This window comes from Chlorocebus sabaeus, chromosome 2 (assembly GCF_047675955.1).
Source record: "Chlorocebus sabaeus isolate Y175 chromosome 2, mChlSab1.0.hap1, whole genome shotgun sequence".
In the NCBI taxonomy this organism is placed as follows: domain Eukaryota; kingdom Metazoa; phylum Chordata; class Mammalia; order Primates; family Cercopithecidae; genus Chlorocebus; species Chlorocebus sabaeus.
This window is the reverse complement of record NC_132905.1, coordinates 67,049,571-67,069,643: the sequence shown is the minus strand read 5'-3', so window position 1 is coordinate 67,069,643 and position 20,073 is coordinate 67,049,571. Positions and strand designations below refer to the sequence as shown.

Below are 20,073 nucleotides of genomic sequence, written 5' to 3'. Positions count from 1 at the left end.
GGGCACCTGTAGTCCCAGCTACTTGGGAGGCTGAGGCAGGAGAATGGCGTGAACCCAGGAGGCAGAGCTTGCAGACAGCAGAGATAGCACCACTGCACTCCAGCCTGGGCAGCAGAGCAAGACTGTCTCAAAAAAAAAAAAAGAAAAAAATGACATGGACCCTGCCCGTTCTTGCAGAGGAGTTGAAACAAATGTATGTGAACAGATCAAGATTACCAAGCTGAAGTCTTACAATGCAGGCCAGTGGTCCACAGAATGCTGACATGGGAAGGAATTGATCTGATGGCCTTAGTTGCCCTTTTTTTGTTTTTTGTTTTGTTATGTTTCATTTTGACATGAAGTCTCGCTCTATCGCCCAGGCTGGACTGCAGTGGCACGATATCTACTCACTGCAACCTCTGCCTCCTAGGTTCAAGCAATTCTCCTGTCTCAGCCTCCCGAGTCCTGGGACTACAGGCATGTGCTACCACATCCAGCTAATTTTTTGTAGAGATGGGGTTTCGCCATATTGACCATGCTGGTCTGGAACTCCTGACTTTTAGTGATCTGCCCGCCTCAGCCTCCCAAAGTGCTGAGATTACAGGCCTGAGCTACTGCACTGGGACTTTTTTTTTTTTTTTTAAACAGTATCTTGCTTTGTCACCCAAGCTGGATGGCAGTGGTATAATCATAGCTCACTGCAGCCTCAAACTCCTGGGCTCAAGCCATCCTCCCACTTCAGCCTCTTGAGTAACAGAGACTACAGGCATGCACCACCATGCCTAGCTAATTTTTTATTTTTTGTAGAGACAGGGTATCACTTTGTTGCCTGGGCTGGACTTGAACTCCTGACCTCAAGTGATCTTGCCTTAGCCTCCCAAAATGCTAGGATTACAGGTGTGGGAATCAGCCCTTTATTGAGCATCTATATATAGGCCAGGCCCTTAATGCCTTCCTATAAATTTCCTTCTTTTGATCCAGTGAGATACATGCTATTCCCATTTTATGGATGCAGAAACGGGTCCAGAGATAACTAGTTTGTAAATGGTCACAAAACTAGTAAGTGGCTGTATGGGAAACAGTTTCCTCCACTACACTCAACAATTCCAACACTTCTGTGACCAAATGTATGAGCTTTTTTCCCATACCAACCAATTCTCCAACACCCCAGACACGGAGTAGGTGTCTTAAATTATGACTCCAGCTTCCTGGAGTTAGCACAGACCCTACAGGTTAAGGGTTCAGGCCCACAAGACCTGCTTCAGATGCCAGTTGCAAGCAGTGGATCCCCAGATTATTCATACTTCTGTCCACCCTGGCTACAAATTGGACCCCCTCTCTCAGGTTTGATAGTTTGCTAGGATGGCTCACAGAACTCAGGGAAACACTGAATTGACTTGTTTATTATTCAAAAGGATATGAGGCTGGATGCGGTGGCTCACACCAGTAATACTAGCACTTTGGGAGGAGGAGGATCATTTGAATCCGGGAGTTCAAGACCAGCCTGGGCAATATAGTGATCATAAGGTCAGGAGATCAAAACCATCCTGGCTAACATGGTGAAACCCCATTTCTACTAAAAATACAAAAAATTAGCTGGGCATGGTGGCAGGCACCTGTAGTCCCAGCTACTCGGGAGGCCGAGGCAGGAGAATGGCGTGAACCCGGGAGGCGGAGCTTGCAGTGAGCCAAGATTGTGCCACTGCACTCCAACCTGGGTGACAGAGCAAGACTCCATCTCAAAAAAAAAAAAAAAAGCATACAATAAAGGATACAACAAGTAAATAGCCAGATAAAGAAGTAGATAGGGCTGGGTGTGGTGGCTCACACCTGTAATCCAGCAGTTTGGGAGGCCACAAGGCAGGTGGATCGCAAGATCAAGAGTTTGAGGCTGGTCAACATGGTGAAACCCCGTCTACTAAAAATACAAAAATTAGCCGGGCATGGTGGCAGATGCCTGTAATCCCAGCTACTTGGGAGGCTGAGGCAGGAGAATCGCTTAAACCTGGGAGACTGAGGTTGCCAAGATTGCGCCATTGCACTCCAGCCTGGGCAACAAGAGCAAAACTCCATCTCAAAAAAAAATGTGTGTATATATATATATATATATATGTAGGAGGCTGGACACAGTGGCTCAAGCCTGTAATCCCAGCAGTTTAGGAAGCCAACGTGGGTGGATTCCCTGAGGTCAGGAGTTCGAGACCAGCCTGGCTAACATGATGAAACTGCCTCTCTACTAAAAATACAAAAATTAACTGGGCACGATGGTGGGCACCTGTAATCCCCGCTACTCGGGAGACTGAGGCAAGAGGATCGCTTGAACCCAGGAAGCAAAGGATATAGTGAGCCTAAATTGTGCCACTGCACTCCAGTCTGGGCAACACAGCAAGACTCTATCTTGAAAAAAAAAAAAAAAAAAAGTATGTAGAGCAAGGTCTGGAGGGGTCCCAGGGAGTTGGAGTGTGCCATCCTTCTGGTGTGCTGGATGTGTTCACCAACCTGGAAGCTCTCTGAACATCGTACTTTAGGGATTTTTATAGAAGCTTCATTACATAAGCATTATCAATCGTTAACTCAATCTCCAGCTCCTCTCCCTACTCCAGAGGATGAGGGTGGGACTGAAAGCTCCAAGCTCATAATGATGGCTTTGTCTTTCTAGTGACCAGTCCGCATCCAGGAGCCCACCAAGTGTTGCCTCATTAGAACAGAAAACACTTCTGTCACCGAGAAAATTAGAAGGGTTTTAAGAGCTCTGGCCAGGAGCCAGGGAGGAACACCAGTGCATATTCCTTAGTGGAAGACATAGGATTTTAAATTTTGTAATTCTCAGGTGCCTCCCTAGGTAGAAAAGGAGAGTTATGCGGTGGGATTCTTTTAAGAAGAGACCAGAGATTCCCTACTTCCTGCCCCATTCATGAACTGCACCTTGAGGCTTGTTTTGGAAATTTGCCTGTCATAAGAAGATGGACATTAGAGTTGTATGGCAGCAGGAGTGGGAAGGTGGGCTCAAGCCAAGGCCTACGTCCCTGAGTGGCTGTCACCCATTCTAACATCCTGATTAGAACTTTCGTGCAGAAGTGTGCCTCCACTCTGGCTCCTTCAGCTCGCTATGCCGAGTGCCTACAAAGATAAAAATCAAACCAACCTTCCCCAGGATCAAGGGAGAACCTGAGCAGGAGTGCTGTAGCTGGCAAGGCCCCAGAAAGGGCTGCATGGGCTGAGCTGGAGTCAGGAGTCATTTCAGTGCAGTGGGCCCTTTGTCTCCAGGAGTACTAATCCCCCTAATGGGGAAGCAGCAAGAGGGTGTGGTTAAATCTTAATGAAAGGTAGGACTGAAGGTAACACACTGATCAAAGACAATTCAACCGGAGTCAGATTCTTTATCCGAGACCAGTGACTCTCAAGCTTAGGCATGGACCGTGGCTCATGCTTGTAATCCCAACATTTAGGGAGGCGGAGGCGGGAGGATCAATTGAGGCCGGGAGTTTGAGACCAGCCTGGGCAGCACAGTGAAACCTCATCTCTACAAAAAAATTTTAAAATTAGCCATGAGTGCTGGTGCACACCTGTAGTCCTAGCTACTCAAGGCTGAGAAGGGAGGATTACTTGAGCCTGGGTCAAGGCTGCACTGAGCTATGATTGTGCCACTGCACTCCATCCTGGGTGACAAAGCAAGACCCTGTTAAAAAAGAAATCAAGCCTGGGCATGCATTGGAATCACCTGGAAGCATGAAAACATTGCTGGGCCTACCCCCAGAGTATGATTCCGTGGATCTGGGATGCAGCCTGAGAATTTGCATGTCTAACAAATTCCCGCTGAGGCTGCTGGTCTAGGGACCACACTTGGAGACCACTGTCCAGATACTGCTATTCAAAGTGTGGTCCCCAGACTGGCAACATGGGGATCACCTGGGAGCTTATTAGAAATGCAAAATATTGAACTCCGCCCCAGACCTTCTGAATCAGAGCCTGCAGTTTAACAAGATCTGCAGGTGATTCCTATGCACACTAAAGGTTGAGAAGGCACTGCTTCCCAAACTCGGCAGTCAAGGGAATCGCTTGGTTTAAAATTTAGATTCCTGGGCTCCCTGTCTGGTGACTTGGATTTAGAAGGTTTGGGAGATCCCAGAAATTACTACAATTAAGCCCGGTTGAGTGATTGTTATGGTTAGGCCAGCATGGGAACTCCTGCTCATTTTCCTCAGTCCTGTGTTCCTTGGACAAGACCATGCCACAAAGCCAGAGAAAAATCTTTTGCTCCAGGATCATGACAAGGCAGCAGCTGCTCCCCTAGAAACAGGAACTCGGGGAAGGTGGCTCCTTCATGGTCTGTGATGCCGTCAGAGGAAACGGGTGGTTGTGAGAACCACAGAGTCTGCAGTCGGAGCTAGAGCTCCAAGGACCCCACGCCTGTGTCTCTGTGACAGAGCTCAGAGGGCCCTGGGCCTGCCTTCCCTGGCTCGGCTGTGCTTGGGAGGGTTCCCCAATCCAGAATCCCTCAGGAGCATGGGGCAGCTGATCCATCCCTGCTGTACAAATTGCTGACTGCAGACGGATGCTGAGCTACCCAAACCGACACCTAGCCTCTCACTGAAGATCCTCCCAGGCTGAGAGAGTTCTGGGTGTCCTAGGACCAAGGACACTGGCAGACTTCCAGAAGGGCCCCCAAAGCCCTAACCTGTCCAGCCAGAGCATGCGTCTCAGCAGAGCCGTCTTCCCAAGCCTTTGATGACAAACCAGTAAGTATGCTTGCTTTTGTTCTTGGATGGCCTGGAGCCAGGTGAGGAAGAATGGTCTCCCCAGCTCAGACTGGGTCTGGGCTTTATTTGCCATTGGGAAAAAAAAACAGCTGAAGGAGAAGGGAGAGTGGCTGTAAAGAGGAGTGTTTTCTGGGGGTCCCAGAAGAACCAAGACCCACCTGCTCCACCTTTGACTGCCTCTTGGAGCTTACGCTCTTCCCTGCAGCTTGTCTTCACGCCGGTCCTAGTCCCATCTCAGTTGCGCATTTGCTGTGTGACTTTGGGGCTCTCTCTGTGCTGCAGTGAGACTCCAAAGGCAGGAATGTGAGGGCTATCATCTCTCAAGACAGTTCAGCTGGAGAGCCTACAGTGAAATCTCACTCTCAAAAGGGTGATATTTCTCAGTTGAAAGAAAGGGAGAGATCTCCCTTTAACTCGATCCAAATTCATTATTATTTTTTGTTGAGCTGGGGTCTCGTTCTGTCACCCAGGCTGGAGTGCGGCGGCATAATCATGACTATAGACTTGAACCCCTGGGCTCAAGTGTAGTGGTGCAGTCCTAGCTCATTGCACCCTTGAACTCCTGGGTTCAGGGGATCCTCCCACCTTAGCCTCCCAAGTAGCTGAGACTACAGGCATGTACCAGCATACCCAGCTAATTTGTTATATTTTTGTAGAGATGGCAGGGGCCGGGGGGAGGTCTCACTATGTTGCCCAGGCTGGTCTCAAACTCCTGGCCTCAAGCAATCCTCCTGTCTCAGCCTCCTGAATTGCTGGGATTATAGGCATGAGCCACCGTGCCTGGTCAAATCCATCACTGTTACACCCACTGCTGAAAAATGATCTTCAGAAGCACAAAATACACATGACAGCAGGCCCAGCCCTGCACGAATGGGCTATGTGACCAGAAGCACAAGGTCGTCCTCTCAGGGAGTTGGTCACTGTATCTGAAATGGGGCCCAAGTGAGACATTGAAAAAAAAAACAACCAATATTCTGGCCAGTGAGCTGATCTCGGCTGCCGTTGACTAACTTTTTCCTTTCACCCGATGCCTCATGTCCTCCGGAAAGTGCCTGGCACATAGTAAGATTTTCAAAAATTTGTGTAGTTAATGATTAGATGCTGTCTTATAAAAGTTGTGGCTAATACTGCCTCCTCCTAGGCTGGCCTATCGCATGGTCTTTATTTTACCCCCAGGGGCTTATTGGTCTTGACCTGACCAAGTCCTTGACCAGGTGAGGGGAGCTGCAGAGACTCTGGGGAGGCTTCCAGCCTGAGTACAACTCCCCTGTCTCTGTCTGCCTTTGGGCCCAGCCCCCAGCTCCACCTGCGGCAGGAAGGAGTCTCTCGGTCTATTGCAGGTGGTGACTGTGGTCTTCCTGAAGGAGGGGAAAGGAAACTAAGCCTTACTGAGCACCCACTCTGTACCGGACTCCTGCGACTCTCCCCACAGCCCTGTGGCGCCTGTGGTGCACCTCATTCACAGATGAGACGCAGGAAGCTTGCATGCTTTGCCTGAGGCCACACAGCTCCAACCAGGTTCAAGTGGGCACTCACGCTACCCAAGCCAGAGGTTCTCTCCCTGGGGTTTCCTGGTCTTGGGTTTGTAAAATTCCTCCTCAGGAGGATCGTTTGAGCCCAGGAGTTCAAGACCAGCCTGGGCAACACAGCAAGACCCCAATAATGTAAAACAAAACCAAAAAACCTCCTCAAGAACAGCAGCACCATTTCAATGTACCCAGGCTGCAGGATCCTAAAACTCTGAGCAGGAAGTGGCTGTCAGGACTCATTTCCATGCCATATGCCCATTCTGTGTTCAAGAGCTCCCTTCCAGATGAATGCTGAACTCCCCATAGGGAGGCAGCAGCAAGCAGGTATTGGGTGTTTGTTTGTTTGTTTGTTTGTTTTGCAGCAGGGCGGGTACAGAGTCTCGCTCTGTCACGCAGGCTGCAGTGCAGTGGCACAATCTCGGCTCACTGCAGCCCCTGCCTCCCAGGTTCAAGCAATTCTTTTGCCTCAGCCTCTCAAGTAGCTGGTATTACAGGCACCCATCACCACATCCAGCTCATTTTTGTATTTTTAGTAAAGACAGGGTTTCACCATGTTGGCCAGGCTGGTCTCAAACTCCTGACCTCATGTGATCTGCTCGTCTCAGCCTCCCAAAGTGCTGGGGATTACAGGAGTGAGCCACCGCACCCGGCCCAGGTATTGTTATTCCCATGTCAATGACATGAGGCTGAAGAACAGAGAGGCTGTTCCATCCGCTAAGGTAGGATCTTGACTCCCCAGACAGGACTGGCCCAGGAGGCCACAGAAATCACTCCATGATATTGATGGACACCCGTCCTCATCCAGGAAGGAGCCCACTCTGTCACTACCCCATTCAGTGAGCTCCTCCAGAGTAAGGAGCATGGGTTCCCCTCCAGGGACTGCCAGCCCTTGGCAGGTGCCTGAGACAGAGCAGGAACTCCATGAATACCAGCTGAACTGGGCCAAATGTGTAATTGTGCCTTGTCCCTACTGAAAAGAATGAAACCATCTGAAAAGAAATACAAAGCTCTGCCTCCCACTCCCCAAACACTTTAATATAGTGTTTGGAAAAGTCAGCACTACCCTGGAAATCTGGGGATTTAAACTATTCTAAGGATAAGACACCTGTCCGAAGAGCTAACGGTCTCATTTAGTTAATGTGTGCTGAGTGCTTCCCTAAATGCTGAGTAATAGGCAAACAAAAGAAGTTCTTGTCCTCATGCAGTTACAGGATAGTGGCAGATTAAAGAAGTAAACTCTAAAATGAATGACGAAAACTTCCCAAGAGGCTGGGTCCCATGGCTCACACCTGTAATCCCAGGACTTTGGGAAGCTGAGGTGGGAGGATTGATGGAGCCCAGGAGTTCAAGAACAGCCTGGGCAAAAAGGCGAGAGCCCATAACTTAAAAGAAAAAGGGCCAGGCGCAGTGGCTCATGCCTGTAATCCCAGCACTTTGGGAGGCCGAGGTGGGCGGATCACCTGAGGTCGGGAGTTCGAGACCACCCTGACCAATATGGAGAAACCCTGTCTCTACTAAAAATACAAAATTGGCCGGACGTGGTGGCACATGCCTGTAATCCCAGCTACTCGGGAGGCTGAGGAAGGAGAATCACTTGAAGCCAGGAGGTGGAGGTTGTGGTGAGCCAAGATCGCGCTATTGCACTCCAGCTTGGGCAACAAGAGTAAAACTCTGTCTCAAAAAAAAAAAAAAAAAACTTGCAAAGAGGCTGGGTGCGGTGGCTAATGCCTGTGATCCCAGCTACTTGGGAGGCTGAGGTGGGAGGATCCCCTGAACCCAGGAGTTCAAGGGTGCAATGAGCTAGGACTGCACCACTACACAGTAGCCTGGGTGACGGAGCGAGACCTCCTGGGGAGGCTCCCAGGAGAGGCCTCTGATGAAGTGACATTCAGGACGTGGTAAAGGAAACAGGGGGCTGGCCAGGGTTTTCATGTGCGTTATCTCTCGGACCTGTATGTTGAGTGTTGTTATCCCCATTCTTCAGATGAGGAAAAGGAGGCACAGAGAGGGGAAGTGGCTCAACAGTCAGTCCCCCGAAGCCTTGCAAGTCATCACTGCATCATACAACCCCTGGTACTTTTTTTTTTTTTTTTTTTTGTGAGACAGCATCTCACTCTGTTGCCCAGGCTGGAGTGCAATAGTATGATCTTGGTTCACTCTGAACTCCACCTCCCAAGCTCAAGCAATCCTCCCGCCCTCCCACCTCAGCCTCCCAAATAGCTGGGATTACAGGTGTGCACCACCACAGCCAGCTAATTTTTGTGGTTTCTTTTATTGAGACTAGATTTCGCCATGCTGGCCAGGCTGGTCTGGAACTCCTAAGCTCAAGCAATCTAACCTCCTCAGCCTCTTAAAGTGCTGGGATTAAGTACTCGGCCTCTTAAAGTACGGGGTCTGGTGGCTCACGCCTGTAATCCCAGCAACTCAGGAGGCTGAGACAGGTACTCTTACTTGGCCCTGTGACACCAGTAAGTGTATCCGTGTCACCGTGGCTTGCTGTGACACCATCTCTCACGCCTGCTCAGATCCCCCTTGCAGACCTCTTTTTTTTTTTTTTTTTTTTTTTTTTGAGAGGGAGTCTCGCTCTGTCACCTAGGCTGGAGTGCAGTGACTTGATCTCGGCTCATTGCAACCTCTGTCTCCCAGGTTCAAGCAATTCTATCTCAGCCTCCCTCCTGAGTAGCTGGGACTACAGGTGCATGCCACCACGCCCACCTAATCTTTGTATTTTTAGTAGAGATGAGGTTTCACCATACTGGTCAGGCTGGTCTTGAACTCCTGACCTCAGGTCATGCACCTGCCTCAGCCTCCCAGAGTGCTGGGATTACAGGCATGAACCACCACACCCAGCCCTCCTTGCAGACCTCTGACCCAAGCCACAGGTCCTGGTATGCCTGGAGGGAGCTCACTGTCCTGTCATTGTCCCCTCCCACCCATAGCAGAGTGTGATCCCTGGTCAGAGAAAGGGTTCTAAGTGAGCCGTAGGAAGTCAAAGGAGTGATCAACAAAGGCTAGGGGCTGGGAAAGCTTCCTGGGGAAGGAAGAATAGGATCCAAACAGGACTGAAAGAGAGGAGAAGGCATAACTGCCCATGGGAGGGACCTAAGCAGAGGCCCAGAAAGAAAAAGTTGAGCCTGTTGCAGCATAAAAAAGATGAGATGTGGAGAAAACAGTGTCCAATGTGGAGGAAGCCTTCAGGGGCTGGAGCCTGGCCCCACAGGAGGGAGGTCATTCACATGCTCTGTGAGGAGGTAGCCAGGGCCGATCTGGGGAGGGAGAGTTATCTGAGATTGGGCCAGAAGCCTGGGCTCTGTCCCCATCACTGTGTCTCTTTCAGATTTCCGTCGATGATGTGCTTCTGAGTGCTCTGCTGAGGAACAATGGGAAGTCTGCCCAGCAGAAGAAAATCCCTGCCAAGCCCAAGCTTGAGTCCCTCTGTGCAAGGCCAGGGACCTGTGACCACGGAAGTAGGTAAGCCTCGGGGCCTGTGACAGCCAGGCCCTTCCCACACAGTACTAGGCTTCACTGCCTCTGTGGGCCTTCCTAGCCAGCAGCTCCAACACAGCATAAGCACCACTGAGGTCCTGCTGCATAAAGGGTCCTACTGCCCCTATAGAGCCCACCTTAGCAGTAATAGTAAAAAATGGGGTAAATGAGAAAATAGGAGAAAGCAATAGGCACTGACCAGAATATTAAACCAGGAGGCATGATAGACCCCCAGGCATTTCCCAAGGCTTCCCTCCTTCTCAACAAGTTGTTTATCCAAACACCGAGCTGGCCAGCCCCACCTCTGCAGCCCCCTAGAGCTGCACTGTCCATTGCAGTAGCCACCAGCCACACGCAACTACTTAAATTTAAAATTTTAGGCCGGGGTCAGTCACGGTGGTTCATGCCTGTAATCCCGCACTCTGGGAGGTCAAGGTAGGCAGATCACCTGAGGTCAGGAGTTCAAGACCAGCCTGGCCAACATGGTAAAACCCTATCTTTACTAAAAATACAAAAATTAGCCGGTCATGGTGGCAGGCACCTGTAATCCCAGCTACTTAGGAGGCTGAGGCAGGAGAATCGCTTGAACCCGGGAGGCAGAGGTTGCAGTGAGCCGAGATCATGCCACTGCACTCCAGCCTAGGCAACAGAGTGAGAATCTGTCTCACCAAAAAAAAAAAAAAAAAAAAAAAAAAAAAGTCTTTCATCACCCCAGCCACATTTATTTTAAGTAAGTGCTTGATAGCACATGTAGCGAGTGACCACCTTGTTAGACAGCACAGAATTACGGAACATTTCTATTATTGTAGAAAGTTCTGCTATACTGTTCTAGTGGACCTGACAGGTACTGTGAAATTACCTGAAGTGACATTAGGGCTGTCTTTTTTATTTTTGTGCTTTTTTTTTTTTTTAAATGCATGATCTTGCTTTGTCACCCAGGCTGGAGTGCAGTGGCGTGATCATGGCTTACTGCATTTTGAACCTCTCAGGCTCAAGCGATCCTCCTACCTCAGCCTCCCAAGTAGCTGGGACTACGGGCACATGCCACCATGCCTGGCTCCATTTTAAATGTTTTTGTAGAGATGGAGTCTCCCTATGTTGCCCAGGCTGGTCTTGAACCCTTGGGATCAAGTGATGCTCCTGCCTTGGCCTCCCAAAGTGCTGAGATTTCAGGCATGAGCCACCATGCCTGGTCCTTGCCAGGAGTGTCTTAATGGTAGAAAAATAGCATAGACAATGCATATGCTGAGTCTATAACCATGATTTTCTAATATAGTCTTGACTAAAACTCCCAGTTTCTAGGACAGTTGAACAATAAAAATATCCTAGCAATTCTGGTATTTCGATGTTGGAACTATGGCCCCAGGTCTATTTCTTGTTTCCCCAAACAGGCCACAAATCCTTTCTCAAGTCACACCTTGATTGGGATTTCAATAATGTATTAGGGTTCTCCAGAGAAATAGAACCAATAAGTGGTGTGGGGGGGATGTGTGTGTGTGTGTGTGTGTGTGTGTGTGTGTATGTGTGTGTGTATAGAGATTTTGTTTTGAGGAGCTGGCTCACACGATTGTGGAGGCTGTAAGTCTGAAATCGGCAAGGCAGACTGGAGACCCAGGGAAGAGCTGATGCTGTGGTCCTGAGTCCGACCACAGTCTGGAGGCAGAATTCCCTCTTCCTCAAAGGACGTCAGCCTTGTTCTTTTATGACCTTCAGCTGATTGCATGAGGCCCACTCACATTATGGAGGGTCATCTGCATTACTCAGTCTACTGACTTAAATTCAATCTCGGCTGAGCGCAGTGGCTCACGCCTGTAATCCCAGCACTTTGAGAGGCCGAGGTGGGTGGATCACGTGAGGTTGGGAGTTTGAGACCAGCCTGACCAACATGGTGAAACCCCATCTCTACTAAAAATACAAAATTAGCCAAGCATGGTGGCGCACACCTGTAATCCCAGCTACTTGGGAGGCTGAGGCAGGAGAATCACTTGAACCTGGGAGGCAGAGGTTGCAGTGAGCCAAGATCGCACCACTGCACCTGCACTCCAGCCTGGGCAACAAGAGCGAAACTTCATCTCAAAAAAGTAAATAAATTCAATCTCATTCACAGCAACATCTAGACTGGTATTTGACCACATATCTGGGTTGTGTGGCCTAGCCACAATGACACATAAAATCAACTAGCACAGATAACAAGATCACACTACTTCACAGTGTATTTCCTCGCTCCCCTGGACAGAGCCTAGGGACATGCGCCTTATATGGCTTTTGTGTAAGTTTTGCTACTGGGACTTTAGTTAAATCACCTAAATTGGCTAGGGGTGGTGGCTCATGCCTGTAAATCTCAGCACTTTGGGAGGCTGAGGCAGGTGGATCACCTGAGCTCGGGAATTTGAGACCAGCTCGACCAATATGGTAAAACCCTGTCTCTACTAAAAATACAAAAGTTAGCCAGGCATGGTGGCATGTACCTGTAGTCCCAGCTACTCTGGAGGCTGAGACAGGAGAATTTCTTAAACCTGGGAGCCGGAGGTTGCAGTGAGCCGAGATTGCACCACTGCACTCCAGCCTGGGGGACAGAGCAAGACTCGGTCTCAAAAACAAAACAAAACAAAACAATAAATCACCTAAATTCCCTATCTCAAGTTTTTCATTTGTAATGTAGAACTCTCCTCAACCATGTGATAATTAAAGATGTGAAAATCTTAGCACACTGTTTTATGGAGCTGACTAAAAAAAGCAAACTTCAGGCCAGGTGTGGTGGCTCATGCCTGTAATCCCAGCACTTTAAGAGGCCAAGGAGGGCAGATCATGAGGTCAGGAATTCGAGACCAACCTGGCCAACACAGGGAAACTCCATCTCTACTAAAAATACAAAAAGTTAGCTATGTATGGTGGTGGGTACCTGTAATCCCAGCTACTTGGGAGGCTGAGGCAGGAGAATCGCTTGAACCCAAGAGATGGAGGTTGCAGTGAGCCAAGATCATGCCATTGCAGTCCAGCCCGGGTGACAGTGTGAGACTCTGTCTCAAAAAAAAAAAAAAAAGAGGCTGAGGCAGGCAGACCTGAAGTCAAGAGTTTGAGACCAGCCTGGACAACATGGAGAAACCTGTCTCTACTAAAAGTACAAAAAAAATTAGCCAGGCATGGTGGTATGTGCCTGTAATCCCAGCTACTCAGGAGGCTGAGGGAGGAGAATCGCTTGAACCTGGGAAGTCAAGATTGCAGTGAGCCTAGATCGTGCCACTGCACTCCAGCCTCGGCGACAGAGTGGGATTATCTCAAAAAAAAAAAAAGCAAACTTCACAGACTATGAGCCTACATTGAAGAAATAACATCACTGTGCCTACAAATATGTAGCAAAGTTTACAGCTGGACATTTCAAACAAGAGTACTGGGTTCAAAATGATTAAAACCTTAGAGGTAGGCTGGGCACAGTGGTTCACGTCTGTAATCCCAGCACTGTGGGAGGCTGAGGTGGGCAGATCACGAGGTCAGGAGTTCGAGACCAGCCTGACTAACATGGTGAACCCTCATCTCTACAAAAAATACAAAAAGTAGCCAAGTGTGGTGGTGGGTGCCTGTAATTCCAGCTACTCAGGAGGCTGAGGTAGGAGAATCGCTTGAACCTGGAAGGCGGAGGTTGCAGCGAACCAAGATTGCAAAGCGAGACTCCGTCTCAAAAAAAAAACCAAACAAAAAAAAAAACATGCCTTAGAGGTAGATCTTGACTAATAGAACAAGGGTCACCTCACTCCTATTTCAGTTACAGAAAATGCTGACAAGCAAACACTGATGAGCCAAGACAATTCCGAGCAGATTTACTTACCTCAAAGAAAAATTATTTAGAATTGTGAGTAAATTCTGCCAACTATTAATCTGTCACTGCAGTAAAACAGATTTAAGCACATTTTCTTTTTTTTTTTTTTTTTTTGGAGACGGAACCTTGCTCTGTCGCCCACGCTGGAGTGCAGTGGCGCAATGTCGGCTCACCGCAACCTCTGCCTCTCCTGTCTCAGCCTCCTGAGTAGCTGGGATTACAGGTGCCCGCCACCACGCCTGGCTAATTTTTGTATTGTTATTAGAGACGGGGTTTCTCCATGTGGGCCACGCTGGTCTGGAACTTCCGACCTCGGGCTATCTGCCCGCCTCGGCCTCCCAAAGTGCTGGAATTACAGGTGTGAGTCACCGCGGATGGTCAGTCTTGCAACCTTTTTTTTTTTTTTTTTTTTTTCTTTTTGAGATGGAGTTTAGCTCTTGTTGCCCAGGCTGGAGTGCAATGGTGTGATCTTGGCTCACTGCAACCTCTGTCTCCCAGGTTCAAGTAATTCTCCTGCCTCAGCCTCTCAAGTAGCTGGGATTACAGGCATGCGCCACCACACCGGGCTAATTCTATATTTTTAGTAGAGATGAGGTTTTACCATGTTGGTCATGCTGGGCTCAAACTCCCAACCTCAGGTGATCCACGTGCCTCGGCCTCCCAAAGTGCTGAGATTGCAGGAGTGAGCCCCTGCGCCCGGCCTCTTGCAACCACTTTAAATCTACCACATGCCAGGCCTTGTGACAGGACCTGGGGACACAGAAGTAGACAAGACAGGCACAGTCCATGCCTTCAGGGACAGTTGAGCCCCAGGGACAGGTGCTAAACCAATCACCAACTAGAACTTAGATTTTGGTGGCAGTATGTTTTAAGGGATTCTGACCAAGAATGTGTGCAGAAGTGGCTGGTCAGGGAAGGCTTCCTGGAAAAAGGGATGTTTCGGTTGGGAAATGGATGAAGGTAAGTCAGCCAGGCAGCGTGAGGCCATTCAGGGGGACAGTGTAGTGTATACAGCTGGGTGGCTGCCCCCAGGGGTGCAAGGCCAGGGCTTCCAGGAGGGGAAGGGGCCCTCCCAGGCCACATTTTCCCATTCTCATCAGAGAGCACGTGTCACAAGATGTGCATCATTTGTCTAAGCATCAGACATTTCCCTGCACTGTGGAATGGCCAGGCCTTATGCTGCAAAGACCTCAGAGGAGAGACCCCTGGGGAGCTCTCCAGGCTGGGTTCACTGCAGGGGTCTCCACATGTGTCTGGGAGGATGTGGAGGAACTAGTCCATTTCCAGAATCAGCCTCACTCTTCCCATGCCCACCTGGAGCACAGGCCCTTTAGCCCACACGGTGCCCCCACCCAACCCCCACATCCTTGTCTGCTCGTTTGCATCCCCTGCCCTACTTCCTGGGGTCCCAGCTCCATCTTAGAGGACCAGAGTCCTACAGGGTGTCTAGGATGCAGATGGACCCTTCTTGCTGACCCTGGCTGCTTCTCATACTCAATGCGTTTATGTGCTACAAGTGTCTCAGGAATCCTTACAGAGAAAGGACAAGGGGAAGAAGGGAGGGACACTAGGGTGCGGTGAAGTGGCCTTCAGCAGCTGCTGAAAGCTGGATTTTCAGGCTATAAGGCTCGGCAGTCATAGGGAGTCTGGCTGGCCTGAGCAGGCTGCCCTCTGGGGTGGGTGAGGGCATGCATCCTGTGCTGAGGGTGCCCTTGCCAACTGAGGCCCAGCCTTGAAATTGGGCCTTATGGTTACCACATCCTGAGCCTCATGGCCATCATGTCCTGGGCAACATAGCGAGACCTCATCTCTACTAAACAATGGTTTTAAATTAGCTGGGTGTAGTGGTGCACACCTGTAGTCCCAGCCACTCAGGAGGCTGAGGCTGGAGGATTTGCGCCCAGGAGGTCAAGGCTGCATTGAGCCTAATTTTTAGAGATAGGATCTTGCCCTGTCGCACAGGCTACGTGCGGTGCTGATGGAGCACGACCCAGTTGCAAATTTTTTTCTTTCTTTCTTTCTGTCTGGGCACTGTCAGGGCCCTGCAAAGCTCTGCTGGCAAAGCTTGATTCCAGGGTGGCCCTCTTAGGAAGTGGATGGGACTCCGTCAGGGTGCTTGTGGAGGGCTGATGCTGGGAGCCAGACCCAGGCCAGACTCCACTAGACGTCACACATGGAGCCGGGCTAGCTAAGTGGGTGACCATTTCTGTCCCTCCATCTAGAGAGAAGCAAGGCCACAGCCGTGGCCCTGGGCAGTTTCCCAGCAGGTGGCCCAGCTGAGCTGTCGCTGAGACTCGGGGAGCCATTGACCATCGTCTCTGAGTAAGTCCATGGGCACTGGGTACCTGAATATGCACTAATAGAGCCAGGCATGGTGGTGCCTGCCTGTAGTCCCCGGTGTCACTAATAGAGCCAGGCATGGTGGTGCGTGCCTCTAGTCCCAGCTGTTACTAATAGAGCCAGGCATGGTGGTGCGTGCCTCTAGTCCCAGCTGTTACTAATAGAGTCAGGCATGGTGGTGCGTGCCTCTAGTCCCAGCTGTTACTAATAGAGCCAGGCATGGTGGTGCGTGCCTCTAGTCCCAGCTGTTACTAATAGAGCCAGGCATGGCAGTGCGTGCCTGTAGTCCCAGGTGTCACTAATAGAGCCAGGCATGGTGGTGAGTGCCTCTAGTCCCAGCGGTTACTAATAGAGTCAGGCATGGCAGTGCGTGCCTGTAGTCCCAGGTGTCACTAATAGAGCCAGGCATGGTGGTGTGTGCCTGTAGTCCCAGCTGTCTGGAAGGCTTAGGTGGGAGAATCGCTTGAACTCGGGAGTTCAAGACTGCAGTGAGCTATGATCAAGCCAGTGCACTTCAGCTTGGGTGACAGCAAGACTCTGTCTTTAAAAATAAATGAATGGGCCACATGTGCTAGCTCACGCCTGTAATCCCAGCACTTTGGGAGGCCAAGGTAGGCAGATCACCTGAGGTCAGGGGTTTGAGACCAGCCTGGCCAACATGGTGAAACCCTGTCTCTACTAAAAATACACAAATTAGCCAGGTGTGGTGGCAGGTGCCCGTAATCCCAGCTACTCGGGAGGCCAAGGCAGGAGAATCGCTTGAACCTGGGAGGCGGAGGTTGCAGTGAGCTGAGATCACGCCACTGCACTCCAGCCTGGGCGACAAGAGCAAAACTGTCTCAAAAAAATAAAAATAGATGAAGGAAGGAAGGAATAGAGATGCTGTCCCGGGAGAAGGGGCCCTTCCCCAGGTAGAAAAGCATGAGTCTTTGCTGAAGTGCTCACAGAAACCCTGTGGTGGAATTTCAGGCGGCTGGACACCCCCACAGGGAGAGGCAGTGGGTGGGCAGTGCCCTGTAGCAGGGAGCTTGAAGTGCCATCTACCACTGGCCCCAGCCCTGACTCAGGAGCTACCTGGACAGGCTAGTGCAGGGAAGCCTGGGAAACAGGCGGGACAGGTGGCTGCAGGACCCAGCCTGAGAGGCTCCTTGACAACCCTGAATGTGCAGTTCTTGGGGCCTTGGCTCATCTGAAAAAGGTACCCCGACTCTTTTCTCTCTCCAGGGATGGAGACTGGTGGACGGTGCTGTCTGAAGTCTCAGGCAGAGAGTACAACATCCCCAGCGTCCACGTGGCCAAAGTCTCCCATGGGTGAGTTCCCACCCCAGGCCCGCCTTGCGGAGCTTCCTGCTTTCTCTTCCCACAAGAGCTCCCCTTTTTGTGCAGCTCTGCGCTGAGCAAAGCTGAGGATAGAGGAGAATTGAACCGAGGCCCTGCCCTCAAGAGGTGCAGATAGCTCATCCTAGCACAGGTTGGCCTGTGAGACGTGGGAGCCAGGGGAGGGGCTTGGGAAGGCCCATAGAGGAGGTGTGGAGCTCTGGGCTTTGGAGGTTGCCAGGATCTCATGGTGGAAAACGCTGAAAAGTCCAAATAGGAGATGGGAGCATGCCCTGTGAGGGCCTGGCACAGTGGTGCGCACCTGTGGTCCCAGCTACTAGGGAGGCTAAGGTGGGAGGATCGCCCGAGCCTGGAAGGTCAAGGCTGCAGTGAGCCGTGATTGTGCCACTGCACTCCAGTCTAGGCCACACAGCAGGAGCCTGTCTCAATTAAAAAAGAAAAAATCAGAGGGGCAGCTCTTGGGAAGGTGGGGCTTAGAAAGGTGAGTAGATAGAATCAGGGTGCTGGGGGCACTGAGCAGGGATAGCAGAGAGGCTGGGACCAACCCAGGTTACTTGGGAATGAGGTCTCCAGGCAGAGAAAACTGAGGCTGTCCCCATGAGTTTGTCCTGCCAGGGCCCTGGAGCCAGGACTAGGAGGACAAAGATGGCGTGGGCCTCCGAGACCCTGAGCCCAGCTCTTTGTGGAACAGGTAGAACTTTGAGGCCCAGAGAGGGAGGGCCTTGTGAGGGTCACTCAGAGGTGGTGGTAAAATCTTGGCTTCCCTCTTCCTCCAGGCTGACCCTGTCCCTTGTCCCTCTCTCTTACTCCTCCAGGTGGCTGTATGAGGGCCTAAGCAGGGAGAAAGCTGAGGAACTGCTGTTGTTACCTGGGAACCCTGGAGGGGCCTTCCTCATCCGGGAGAGCCAGACCAGGAGAGGTGGGTAAGCTCAGCGCCAGTCCAGGCCCTCCCTGCGTGGAGGTCTCAGAAAGGAGCCCTGGCCAGGCGCGGTGGCTCAAGCCTGTAATCCCAGCACTTTGGGAGGCCGAGGCGGGCGTATCACGAGGTCAGGAGATTGAGACCTTCCTGGCTAACACGGTGAAACCCCATCTCTACTAAAAAATACAAAAAACTAGCTGGGCGAGGTGGTGGGCGCCTGTAGTCCCAGCTACTCGGGAGGCTGAGGCAGGAGAATGGCGGAAACCCGGGAGGCGGAGCTTGCAGTGAGTGGAGATCCAGCCATTGCACTCCAGCCTGGGCAACAGAGCGAGACTCCGTCTCAAAAAAAAAAAGAAAGGAGCCCAGATATATGACTGCAGGTGCGGCCCAGAAAATAGGCTTTGCCTGACTCCTCAGTCAACCAAGATTTCCTGAGCCCCAGCTCCATGTCCTGGCCATATGAGCCATGTGGGGCCCAGGCTTGGGGAGATGGAGACAGGCCATGAAAACAGAGGAGAGGCAGCTAACTTTCGAGCAATCAAGGGAGGCTTCATAGAGGAGTGGGCCATGAGTGGAAACTTGAAGGATGTTCCCACAGGATCCCGGGCAACAAGACACATTGGTGCTGGGGTGGGCCAGGGGGCTGCACCTCAGGACAATAGGAGGTTAGAAGTGAGCAAGGCTCCAGCATAGAGGCCTTGGATGCCGAGCTGAGAAGCTCGAGTTTTCTCCCAAGGCAGTGGAGCTGCTCCTCAGCAGAGACACGGTGCTGGGCGTGGGCTTTGGGGGAGACGAGAGGACTCATTCCAGGGACTCTCTGAGTGTGTTCTGTGGGCCACCTGCTTAGAAATAGAGGAGATGGGGGGTCAGTTTAGGGGACACCGAAAATCATCCTTCTCTGAGAGGTTCATAATCTGTGTTAACACAAGACTTCTTAAGGCGTCGCGCTTGCCTAACTGGGCATTTCCCAAGTGTTTCTGAAGGCAGGAGCGTTTCATCATGCAGCACCTGTAATATTCACTCTATGTTCGTTCGTTCAGCAAATGCTTCTCCAGCACCCGTGATGTGGGGAGCCTTCAGGGAAGGACAGGACCTACTGTATGTGTCAGGCCTTAGGCATCTCTGCTGAAGGAGGTGGACATGGTCCCTGCTCTGAGAGCTCCTAGGTCACTGGAAGCCAGTGTTCCATGGCACAGAATCTCTATTTGAGATTCACAGTGATACCAGGGCTTGCCCCTCCAATGCCGAGAGCCAAGTATGATATGACTTGAGGGTGGGGCAGGCAGAAGGCCAGATGTGAAGGGCTGGAGTTCCTAGCCTTGGTGTCGAGCAGTCTGGCTGTTGTCTGCCATGTTGCTGCCATGAGAGCCTATCAGCAATAGAGCAAAAATCTGCATTTCTAAAAATGAATACAGGCGGGGCACTGTGGCTCACACCTGTAATCCCAGCACTTTGGGAGGCTGAGGTGGGTAAATCACTTGTGCTCAAGAATTTGAGACCAGCCTAGCCAACATAATGAGACAACTTCTCTACAAAAAAATTTAAAATGTAGTGAGGCATGGTGGTGCCTGCCTGTAGTCTGAGCTACTTGGGAGGCTGAGGCAGGAGGATTGCTTGAGCCCAGGAGTTCCAGGATGCAGTGAGCCATGACTGCATCACTGCACTCCAGCCTGGGCAACAGAGCCAGACTCCATCTTAAAAAAATAAAAGTGAATGTGAATGGCCCACAATAGGGATCTAGGCTCAGCTGATACATTGGCAACTAGGATTTTTAATAGAGTATAGGCACAGAATTTCCTTGTGCTGACTAGGAGGGATTCCTCCCTCCCCAAAACACCACATGATTCTGATCTCTTGGCAAAATGTTAAAACAGTGACAGGATCTCTTGGGTCAGTAGCCAGTCG

General features: G+C 50.8%; 1 protein-coding gene across 1 annotated transcript in view; it reads left to right on the top strand.

The window, feature by feature from the left end:
• Positions 1 to 3,922: 3,922 nt before the first annotated feature.
• Positions 3,923 to 20,073, top strand: part of SLA2 (Src like adaptor 2) — a 40,177-nt gene continuing 24,026 nt past the window's right edge. Inside the window, exons 1-5 of the mRNA XM_073009498.1 lie at positions 3,923 to 4,718; positions 9,606 to 9,739; positions 15,794 to 15,893; positions 17,136 to 17,222; positions 18,065 to 18,168. Coding sequence (XP_072865599.1) covers positions 9,649 to 9,739; positions 15,794 to 15,893; positions 17,136 to 17,222; positions 18,065 to 18,168 — 382 coding nt within the window. The 5' untranslated portion in view covers positions 3,923 to 4,718; positions 9,606 to 9,648. The remainder of the gene's footprint in view (positions 4,719 to 9,605; positions 9,740 to 15,793; positions 15,894 to 17,135; positions 17,223 to 18,064; positions 18,169 to 20,073) is intronic.